General features: G+C 39.5%; 1 protein-coding gene across 6 annotated transcripts in view; it reads left to right on the top strand.

The window, feature by feature from the left end:
* Window positions 1–12,230, top strand: part of nfatc2 (nuclear factor of activated T cells 2) — a 169,813-nt gene that overhangs the window by 38,531 nt on the left and 119,052 nt on the right. For 3 of the 6 annotated variants that reach the window (XM_016995452.2, XM_003223984.4, XM_008115600.3), the window contains exons 2-3: window positions 5,487–6,519; window positions 8,001–8,169. In XM_016995452.2, the coding sequence (XP_016850941.1) occupies window positions 5,487–6,519; window positions 8,001–8,169 (1,202 nt within the window). The remainder of the gene's footprint in view (window positions 1–5,486; window positions 6,520–8,000; window positions 8,170–12,230) is intronic. The other 3 variants (XM_016995453.2, XM_008115599.3, XM_008115601.3) reach the window with 2 other exon arrangements.

Genomic DNA, 12,230 nt, shown 5'->3' with positions numbered 1-12,230 from the left:
CAAGCACCATTCTGAAGAGTGAGTAATTGGCCCAGGCCTTTCTTTAAAACAGAGAGGGTGTGTGTTTGTACAGTTAAAATTAGGACTTCGAGTTAATGATTTGTGCTACACTGTGTGACTGTTTTGTGCTACCATATTTGACATGCTGTCCAGAACTAGCACTTCCTTCTTCATAGACAGGAGGGAGGGAGATCTAGTAGGAGAACAAAGCATAATAGCAGTTTGGGATACCAATCCCAGACCCAGTAGTGACTAATATTATTGATAGAATTTAGCAAAAATTCCAGAGATCTGTGAGTAAATGTATGCTTACACACATACTATACCTGTTGATCATAGGATTGTATACACATGAACTAATTATGGTAAACGTATTGAAGTGAATGTGTTGCAAATTTGCACAGCTTGTTCCCAAGATATTTGGATTAGCCTCAAAGTCTAATGAGCTTGGAGTATTCAAGAGAAATAACCTTGTAGTTTGGGAATAAACCTTACCAAATCATAGTTTATTTCTGACTGCTTACTGCTAAAGTCCTTTGCAGCACTGGAAATCTGCTCCAAATGTATTTCTAATCATCTAGAATTAGTTCTCAGGGTGTGCTATGCATTTGTGTGTGGGTGCAAGACAACTCCCCTCCTATTGGTGAGCTTTGCGTAGAGGCTTCTGACTCCAAAATTGGAATGTGGTTAATTGCTTCAGAGGAACATAAGGAACATACACTTCAGACTGAATAATTCACAAGTTAGCTGCTAGCTAATTATAGCATCGTACTGTACTGTAAATATAATAATTGCCTCTATATCCAATATTTCACAGATGAAAACAAGGACATATGTGGCCAAGGAACATCAGATTGTATTGAAAAGGATGTGACCAGGCAATAAAGGGACAAAAGTAATAAAATGGTGGAGAACACAAAAACTACTTTTCAAATCAGGGAAGCCTATGAGTTTATGTACAGGATAAACTCCCTTCCCCTTTGCACTCTTTTTTGCAGCACTTGAAATGAGCTGAGGACATAGCAGAAAGGTGGGAAAAGAAGAGAATTGTACATTTGTAAAGCAGCTGAAAAAGTGGGTGACAATGGGTTAACACAGACCAGCCTTGCCAAAATTGGATAGTTGGAAAATATGTGACATCTTATAATGAACCAGGGATACCTCGGTGACACAGCGGCTTAAACTGCTGAACTGCTGAACTTGCTGACCAAAAGACTGGCAGTTCAAATCCAGGGAGCAGGATGTGTTCCTGCCGTTAGCCCCAGCTTCTGCCAACCTAGAAGTTTGAAAACATGCAAATGTGAGTAGATCAATAGCTACTGCTCTGGTGGGAAGGTAAGGGCGCTCCATGCAGTCATACTGGCCACATGACCTTGGAGACGTCTATGAACAAGGCCGGCTCTTCGGCTTAGAAATGGAGATGAACACCAACCTCCAGAGTCAGACATGACTGACTTAATGTCAGGAGAAAACTTTTACCTTTTTATAGTGAACAAGAACAACTGCAGTAAGACAACTGGTGCCATATCAAGGCAAAAATGGAGGCAGGAAATGTAAGTTTGGATTAGGTCAGCTATCCCCCACCATGTAAGTGCATTATCCTGAATCTGTCCCTTCCTCCCACCAAAAAGAGACAACTTTATATTAGAACATAGGCTGACAGTAGTTTTAAAGCTCTAAAAGTTAAATTTGTCCTAATAACAGTATTTTGATTACTTTTAATGGAGGCTTTTTCCATTTTGAGAGAAAAGTTGGATGTGAGTGCAATAAGCACACAAACAAATAAGATTAAGAGGAATGTTAGAGCTGTTAGGCAGCAGAAACCCTTAACATCTGGAGCCCACGTTGAAAGGATTCTTGGGTTCTAAAATTCCACTTTGTGTTGCTTGCCTGATAAATGTGATAGACATGACTCTCAAAAGAGTTGCCATCCAAACTTTTGCATGGTGTATATTGCATTGTTTTAATACAAGCATAAAGAAACCTATCACAGTTGTTTGCAGGAATAGCAAAATATGTAATATTTGCCAGTTCCAGGAATGAAGTTATTTTGCAAAAAAAAAAAAGTCTTTTAAAACTACAGATAGATAATTGCTTTATATGTTCAAAATGCACACAATCAAGTGTCTACACAATCATACCTTGTGTTGGAAATATTCATTTTAAGTTGAATGGCGAGTGCCAAGGGAGTTGGTTCCTATCTGTCTCATAGTTTGCTTTACCCAAATCTGTATTCCTGTGAAATTGAAGGGAATATTTAGACATGATTTAAGTTTCTTACGTCAGACTTGTCCACATGAAACAAGTAAGGAATTTGTATTCCTCTATCAAATGAAGGAGCCTTGTGATTCAAACCTTGTGCAATATTTTCAACTTTCAATAAAATTATAAATGTTCCAAGGATACATTGCCAGTGTTTGCCTAGATAAACTTTCTCCCATAAACTACTAGAATGAAATGAACCATTATTTAAGCCTAAATATGAGACCTTGCAATATTTTTGTGTTTATTACCACACACTATTTCTGTTGCTATGCCTCTCCCAAGATTTTGTTAACTAGAGCATTTCTGAATCTGTGAAAATGGGGCATGTTTTATCCCTATTCTTAAAAATAATCCTTTTAGGGGGTACAAATTAAAACACAATTTTCTGGATTTTTAATTTTCTGATTGGAAAATCTACTACACATGACTTTTTTGATTTATAAAAGATAAAACCATGTATTTATCAAATTTCCGGGTGCTAGGCTATTTCCATAATATTAATTTTAATCGATTGTTTAAATGGATCAAATTTAAAACAGCCCACAGTACATAATTATATATGAAATGTATAATTAATATAATAATAAGTAATAAAAGGTCATTTCCAGTTATGCTGGGGAAAAAGAATGTAGCTATGTCTTAAGAAAAACTGATTATTATTATTTTTTTGCATGAGATTTTGTGGATATAAATCCTTGTTCAGATGCAGTACAATGATATAAAATGCTCAGCACAGTTGTAATGAATAAAATTTATTATTATTATTATTATTATTATTATTATTATTATTATTATTATTATTATTATTATTACCTCCCTCTCCTGATAGCTTCAGGCATGGTACAACAAAGTCAATTGCACATAAAATATATACAATAAATTACATAGATAAAAACACAAAATAGAAAAACAGATCCAGAATTGACATATAGTAATAGAATGTAAATCAAAACTCATTATTGAAGTTTCTGGAAGAGATGGGACTTCAATCATGTTTTAAATTTCAACAGTTTGTTTAGCTGTCAGATCTCTTCCAGCAGGTCATTCCACAGTTTTCTTGGGGTGGCTGATGAAAAGGTCCTCTAGGTGACCTGTGTGTCCTAAAAGGCAGACTGTACAGGAAAAGACAATCCTGTATGTAACCTGAACCCAAACCATGTAGGGCAGTGGTTCCCAACTTTTTTGACCAGGACCACTTGACAAGGGACCACTCTCCAACATTAGTACCAAAAAGCTTATGAGTCAGTTTTTGGTCAATTTTAGATTTGGTTTGGTTATCTGGGTTGCTGATTCAGAAAATTGCATTGGATAGACCACATCAGCTCTAGTTTCTGATACAGAACATATGCCATCCAGTAGTCGCTATCTGCTCACCCACAGAAAACCATATTTAATAATCTAGAGCTGATGTGGTCTATCCAATGCAATTTTCTGAATCGACACCTCAAACAACCCCAGGAACAGGCCTAAAAAACGAAGACACGCTCAGCGGGAGGGAGGAGCAGGAAAAGCAACAGTCAGGAGGCTTGTTGTCATGCCTTTCATGAGTAATCAGCCTCTCCCCTCCCGACATCCCCGTTGCCTCAGCACTATAAGAGGGTTTTGTGAAACCAGTTGCTCTCATTGCAACGGTGTAGTAACGGTGAGGCTGTGGACCATATTTTAGTTCTTATGGACCACTGGTTGGGAACCACTGATGTAGGGCTTTAAGGTCAAAACCAACACTTTTTACTTTGCCCAAAAATGAACTAGCAACCAGTCAAGTGACTTTTATATGTGTGTAATATGCTCACTCCTGGATATTCCTGTAACCAATCTGGCTGCCATGTTTTTTTTAACTAATTTGACTTTCTGAACTTGGTACAGAGGTAACCCAGTGTACAGTTCATTGCATTGCAAAAGTTCAGCCTTGAGGTTACTAGTGTATCTTTAAGTCCTCCAATTCTAAGAGGAGGCAAACCAATGCTGGTAGCAAACGCTCCTGACAGTCATATCTACCTGGGCTGACAATTGGAGAGATGAATCCAGAAGCACTCCCAAGCTATGAACACAGTCTTTCAGGGAGAGTGTAACCCTGTCCAGAACTGGTTGACATATCTCCATCCCTAGGAGTAGGAGTAAGATGGAATGTAATAGGATCCAGAAGGGTACAAATCATATTTGCCCTAAATTTTCAAAGGGCTGCATAGGGTGATACAATATTTAGCATTGATGTATGAAAGCAATCAATCTGGTTACCAAAAATTAGAGAAATAAAATTTCAGGTCAATTTCAAGCCTTGAATAGAGGAAACTGACAACCATTCATCAGTGGGTACCTCAGTCTGGGTCCTGATTTTGTCAGAGGCTTCAGGTAAGCTTTAATAGTAGCAAGGTAAACATATGTTTATGGGGGCAGAGGTAGAAGATATGGCCATTGTAAATTGGAGATCAGATAAACAAGAACAAAGGCTACAGGCAGAAACATTGTTGGAAGATGGACTAATGTTGTGTTTGGCAGATGAGTAGGAAGTCCAAGAAGGTGTAGGTTATTGCGTTTAAAAAAGTATCTTGGACCAGTCATTACATATACAGTCATTTTCCTGTTTGTCCCTCAGTCCAGTTTAACTATTGAATGAAACTATGGTAACATGAGAAGAGATAGATATGGCTAAGACAGAGAACTGTCCTGTGTAGAACATAGAATAAAGACACCAGTGCAAATGTTAGTATGAACCAGAAAAAAGTACTGAATCAATGGAATTTACATATCTGTTAATGCACTAAGATCCCAATGATTCAGTTGAAAGCACATACTCATACATACATACTTATACTGTATAGCGGGGATTGGAATCATGTCACTTTTTAAATGTTGTGGGACTGAAACTTCCAGTATTCTGAACCATTGACCAGATTGACTAGAGCTGCTGAGATTTGCAATTCATGGCATTTACAGGACAATCCATCCTTATCTTATGAGGTAGGATAAATCCAGGATATTTTGGAATCCAGTGAAGCAAATATATGCAGTACTCAGCTGGTTTAGCTTTTTATTGTTCTCCTTTATTTTGAACATGAAAGATGTTGATGCATGCCTTCTACATTAAGCCAATATCAGTATTGTAAAGATGCTGCCATCTTTTCCTTAATGCACTATCGCTAATGCCTTCTTGTTAACCCATGATTGCTCAGCTTCTGCAGTGGTATGTTTAGTCTTAAAAGCAACCCTTCTTTTTCCAGAAGAACCGACACCTTCACATAAAATCATCAGCCCACCCTCTGGAGTAACTTACCCTCATGACGATGTCTCGGATTATGGCCTGAAGCCATACCCCTTCGTTTTGCCTAGTCTTTCAGCAGATCACATGGGTCGGTATGGACAGCCAGATAGCTTAGGGTCAAAATGCTACTTGGACCCTGTCAAGGCTGCCGGCCCCCCTACTTTGAGCCCTAGGATTGAGATAACACCATCTTATGAACTGATTCACTCGGGGGGTCCTTTCGGCAGCAGAGACACAGATCTATTGGTAGAGCATCAGTCCAGCTCAGCTGCCACTAGCCCAAGGTTTACCCTGCCTGTCCCTGGCTTTGAAAGCTATCGAGAACCGCTCTGCCTGAGCCCTCCTAGCAGTGGCTCGTCTGCAAGCTTCATTTCAGAGACTAATTTCTCTCCTTACACCTCACCATGTGTTTCACCAAATAATGGCCCTAGTGATGACCTTTGTCCACAGTTTCAAAACACCCATGCTCATTATTCCCCCAGAACCTCTCCAATAATGTCCCCACAAACAACCACCGTGGAGGATACCTGCCTGGGGCCGCGTTCACCATCACCACGTCCCAACTCAAGATCGTCATCACCGGGCGCAAAGAGGAGGTACTCTTGCACTGAGTTCTACGGAAGTCAGCATCCCTCCGCTTCTCCACGGCAATCGAGGACCCCCTCTCCACAGGCCTCTCCTCAGATTTCCTTGAGAGAAGACGGATCTTCAGTCACGTACACCCAGTTGTCCACTTCTTCTACTCTCATGGATGCAATGAGCAACCTCAGCACAGATCCTTCTTGTGGAGTTCCCACAAAAATATGGAGAACCAGCCCAGATCCTTCTTCAATGCATTCCCACAAAGCCAGCATGTCGTGTCATGTGCTTCAGCCTATTGAATACATTGGGACTTGTGATCAGGATGACCGAAGAAACCCACCACCAGAATCCATCTTATTAGTGCCACCATCTTGGCCAAAGCAACTAATGCCTGCAATACCTATCTGCAGGTAAGTGGGATGTCTGTGGTGTAACAATAAAGACGTTGTCTTTGGTTAAAAAAACTCATTATGCATGTGTGTGGGATTATGTCTGTATTTTTAACATTGTTTCTAAACAGCAATCAGAATACCAAAGGGAATCTTATAAAGTTTTCTGTTTGCCTTGTGGTGGGAGTTGTTGTTTGGGTTACCTTAAAGTTGCTGTTTAGTACATTATATAGGAACATATTCTGATATGCTGGGAGCAAAAAGAAATAAAATCTCTGAACAAGGTTATAGGTTTTATTTTTTACTAATGATCCCATCTCTAGATTTGCCAAGCCTCATTTCAGCTTCACTCCCTGTTCTACCTTGCCTCCGACCTCTGGCTGCACTTTTGGGGTTAGCAATGTGAACATTGTTGTGGAGTGTTAAAGGTTTCCTACTGTGAGTGGGAATACCTGCTTTTTTACCACAGCTGATTGAGTCAGGGAATGCTCTGGAGCAGGGGATTTTTTTGTATTATTTTGGGAGACATAATGGATCCAAGTCTCCTTTCTGCATAGTTGGCCATGGATGAGCAGTCGCAATACAGAACTGACCTAATTGCTGGCCTAACTATTTCATAGACTTATTGTGGGAATAAAAGAGGAGAGATGTGTGCTATTAAGAACTCTTGGAAGAAGAAGGGGCAGGATAACATGCAATAAATCTCAATTTTCAAATAAAAAATATCTGCTGTTCCAAAAAGAGAGCTGTTTGAGTAAGCTCTGGGCTGTGATTCTGGTCCCATTGCATGCTTTATTTATAGCAGGGAAAAAGGTGACACTGTATAACATCTAAGGGTTGGTTGGATGATATATTAGCAATCTGGTGGACTATCCACATGTGGTCAATCTTTAAACCCTAGATTTGATAGGGACCCTAAAGGTCACTTAATTGAACCTCTTGATGCTAGAAATCCTTTTTGAAGCATCACTGACAATGGGTCACCCAGCCTCTGCTCCAGCCTATTGAAGCCACATTTCCAACGACAGCCATTGATTTCAAGGAGCTTGGACTAGAGAGCTTGCTTTTGGGATTTAGATTTGAGGAAGCCCTCTGCAGCCCATTGTTGGTTCTGACTGTGAGAGCCTTTGTGGCAGTCTTGTTTAAATTCAAGCCTTTGGACTGTTCTCCAAATTATTTTTCAAGCTGAGAAAGGAAATTTCTAATTTTCTGTAGTATCTACAGTGATAATGATAATCTTACTGTGGCGGGATGCAACTATAAAAGAATTTGTCAGCACCTTGAGGTCTCTTCTTTCCTTACTATTCCCTACAATCAGTGGCATGTCGTAGCTCATAGTATGTGTTTTATTTTGTTTTAAATAGTCTGAGAAAGGAATAAAATGCTTCTCCAGTTGTTTCAAGGAGACTGTACACCCTCCTGTTACTAAATTTTGTTTTTATATTATAGCCAGTGGGCTTTCACAGTGCATGTTCAAATCATTTCTTATTCCTTCTGCCCAGCATTCCTGTACAATCCCTTCCACCACTTGAGTGGCCACTCTCCAGCCATTCTGGCTCTTATGAACTGAGCGTTGAAGTCCAGCCGAAACCCCACCATCGTGCCCATTACGAAACAGAAGGGAGTCGAGGGGCAGTCAAAGCACCAACAGGGGGGCACCCAGTGGTCCAGGTAAGATAATGTCTTGGTAGAGATGAATTTTGGAGGATTGTCTGGGAATTCTACTCATATGTAAGTTTGAATCATAAGAAAAAAAATAAGACTAGCATTCAAGTTCACCTTTTTTTCCCCTATTATTGATGTCCTGTACATTTGGAGAGAATTTTCTGACAAAAAAAAACTGTCCTTGAGATTTTGATATCCCTGTTTCCATAGCCTCTATGGATACAGGGAACTCTTTTATGCAAATATGGGGAGGCCACAGAGAAGAGGTGAAGAAAGGAGTATACACATTTCACTTCCTTCCTCTTATAGATTATATAGAGCATATACGTATGAAAGAAGAATACCCAAATGATTAATTATAACATTTTATTTATTTACAGTATTTATATTCCGCCCTTCTCACCCCAAAGGGGACTCAGGGCGGATTACAATGAACACATGTATGGCAAACATTCAATGCCAACAGACAAACAACATACATTAGACAGACTCAGAGGCATTTTTAACATTTTTCCAGCTTCACGATTCCGACCACAGGGGGAGCTGTTGCTTCACCGTCCAGTAGTGGCTGTACTTCCTCATTCCTTTCCTCGTGTTTTGCTGGCAGTTTTATGGTGTTGTAAATTAGCCTCCCGCATAAAGTGTCCCTAAATTTCCCTAATTGACAGGTGTAACTGTCTTTCGGGGCTGCATAGGTCAACAGCAAGCTGGGGCTATTAATGGTCGGAGGCTTAACCCGACCCGGGCTTCGAACTCATGACCTCTCGGTCAGTAGTGATTTATAGCAGCTGGTTACTAGCCAGCTGCGCCACAGCCCGGCCCATAACATCAACGCCACATCCCTGCTCCATAACATCAACATATGGAGTAAATGGTAGTAGAATAATAATACCATAACATTTGTGTCATACATTCAGGCCTCTGCACCAGGGGCACATGACTCTTGTTTTAAAATAAATGTGCTCTAGTTGCTCGTGTCACTTAAATTCCTGATTCCAGCATAATTAGAGTACTTTAATAGCCCCCTTAAATGAAAAGAAGTTGTGTTGGGGAAATAATGGGATATCTTTTTTTGGTCACAGAAAACTACAAGGTGTAGAAGTTCTTAATTTGCCAGATGGAAATCAATAATCACAGCTTTAATTAATAAGACTTGACAGGCTTTTCTTTCTCTTCCTGTTCTTCTTCCTTCTTTTTCTTCACCATCTTAAAGTAGATCCTGTCTCTTGAAAGGAAATTTGAACTGTTTTGAAATTCAGTGGAATGTTATGTTTGTACAGAACAATATTTTCATGTTAATGTTGGTATATAAATTATTTAGAGGGAGCATCTACAGTTTGACACCATTTTAATTGCCATGGCTCAATGTTAAGGAATCATGGGAGTCATAGTTTTACAAGGTCTTTAGCATTTTGGGTTTTTTTTTTTGCCAAAGAGAGCTGGTGCCTCACCTAACTACAACATCCACAATCCCCTTGCATTCAGCTACGGTAGTCAAAGTAGTTTCACACTGCATTAATTCTACAATGTAGATTCATCCTGAAATTCTCCTGTTTTTCATTTTAGAACTTTGTGTGGTATATAAGAATTTCATTGGAGAGATTTTGGCAAAAGCAACCTGCATATTGATTTCCTTTTGTGAGGCATTGTGTTATAAATCAAGTTGTTGCCTGGCTGGCTTTTTACTCACAATGACTCCTCCTTTAGCAATATCTTTGCATTTGTGTATATGAGGCTAATAGCCGATCTTTTCATTGGCAAGGTTAGAGTGTGATAAGAGGAAAGCAGGAGGTCAATGAAATACTTCATAGAGTTGGCACCTACTTCAATGAGGCACTCGATGGCCCATTGTAAAGTTTACAAAGTTGTAAAGAGATAGAGGCACAGGTTAATTGGGTTCATGAATCCACCAGGGAAAGGTGAATGAGTTTGAAACAGGAATGGTTTTTTTGAAAGTTGATGTGAGTTCATGGAAGCAGTAGGGTATCTTTTCAGGAGGGGTAGTGAAGTTCTGAGCCTCCATCTCCTTTCAACCTCCAACAAGTATAAACAATAATGTCAGTAGTCACATTTAATTTCTGAAGGATTTGAGGTTCTCCATTCCTGCATTATGGTCTTGAAGGGTTAGGTGAACCTGTATTTTTCACTACAAATTCAGGCAAATATTCACGGGAGGATCCCAGATTAGCTCTCTCCTTAGGTGTGTTAGAATCAAAATATTGATGCCTCAGAACTGAATATGTATTTTGTTTGGAATCCCACAAAAAGGAGCTTGAGCATACAGGAAGAGAGCTGTAGTGCAGTTTTGATTGCTGTTTTTGCCACAGTAGTTTGCAGTGTTGCAGACAAGATTGCAGTCTAACTCTTTAGCATTGGAAAGCATCTCAGACAAAAAGTGCAAGTAATATTCTCGCTTTGCTCTATGGTACTTTTGTCCTAGTCATGCCCACCTGTGTTTCTTTGGATTCTGGCTGATACATGTAATGCAGGCCCAATTTTTAATTTCTATAGCAGCCTCCTTTTCTGGGTGGAGATAGGATTTGTTGAGTGAATATTCATATGTCCTGTTCCTCAACTATAGTCCAACTAGAGCTGAATTAATTGTACTTAAATTTTAGTCTGGCTTTAAGACTGGCTCTCAAACGATGCTACAAAACATGGATATCTAATCTCGATAAGGGGGTTGTACTATAATGGAACTTGAAAATCCGTGGGAGGGGGGCTGGAACCAAACCCCAGGATCCCCCAATGACCTACTCTACACATCTATGTAGCTCTTTATTTGTAAGCTGTAATGTTAAGCACACAAGTTGTAGCAAAGGCTATAACCCTGGAAAAGGCCATTTTACCTATGAGTCACCTACCAAACTTAGGACCTCATACTGGATCTTGGCTGTTGTGGTCAGATGTTTCCTACATTCTGCTGTATGCTGGTGCATGTGTGAACCAGTGATGGACCTCAGAACATTGGGATTCATCTTTGTATTGGAGTATGGGCTGGTATAAATGTTGAATTTTTCCATGCTTTCTGTCTCCAGATCTTCAAGTCATTATGCATATCTATACCAGAGACACAAGCCACCTTAATGATTGTTTGTTCTCTGCAGAAAATCTTGAGGACTGCAGTGCTTTGGTGGTGGAAATGAATATATTGTGATGCATTTGGTGGAAATGAACATATTGTGATGCATGTTTTGTCACTAGATGAAAGGTTTCTTTGGAAATAATGTTGATTCTTTTACTCATCTGTAAGCTGATTTGTAAAGTCAGGGCTCCCAAAGTGTAATTCTTCCTTCTACAAATGTATGGGTAGTTGTGTTGATTATAACACAAATTCCAAAGTCCACACTGTGGTAGTACCTTTAGTAAATAAAGCAAAAAGATGCAAGCTTGCAAGACCACAAATCCAAAAGGTTGCCTTTTTACAAAGTTTTTGGCGGAAAGGGGCTGCAGACTATCAAATTAGGCCCATCAGGCAGTATCCTGAAGTCCTAAAGTTACTGGAAAAAAAACTCCTCAAAAGCAATAGCAGAAGTAGAATTTTATATCTTATTAGAGTTAAATCTAAATGAGCAGTTACCAGCCAAATAATGGATATTTTCCCCCATATCAAGGAAGATATATCCTCCTGTGTACATTATGCTTCCTTTCTTATGTGTAGTCTATTTATAGGGCAGCCAGTTGAGAGATTCTGGGAGATATAGTCAAAAAGTAACTTGTCCAACATTACCTGTTTATATATTTATATAGCATGTATAACATAATTAGTTGCTATAACTAAAATGCATCCCAATCCCAGGGTAAGAAATAATCTGTATTATTTATTACATGCTTGTTTTGCTTAGGCACTGTCTAAAATGTACCTCCTCATGCATGCATGCATGCGTGCAGATTCTTGCAACTTCTGCTTACACTTTTCCCAAAAGCCTTTGACTTTGCTTTATGCCTTGTGTGGCACCGGCTTTCCAGGAAATAGTTCTTGGCATATTGAGAGAAATGATAAAACTCTGCTCTTGTTTACTGACTCTGTTACTCAGTTGAGCTCACCAACTGCTGTTGCCATTCTC

Source organism: Anolis carolinensis, chromosome 4 (genome assembly GCF_035594765.1).
Source record: "Anolis carolinensis isolate JA03-04 chromosome 4, rAnoCar3.1.pri, whole genome shotgun sequence".
NCBI lineage: Eukaryota > Metazoa > Chordata > Lepidosauria > Squamata > Dactyloidae > Anolis > Anolis carolinensis.
The sequence above is the reverse complement of the archived record's forward strand: the minus strand, read 5'-3'. Positions and strand labels throughout refer to the sequence as shown.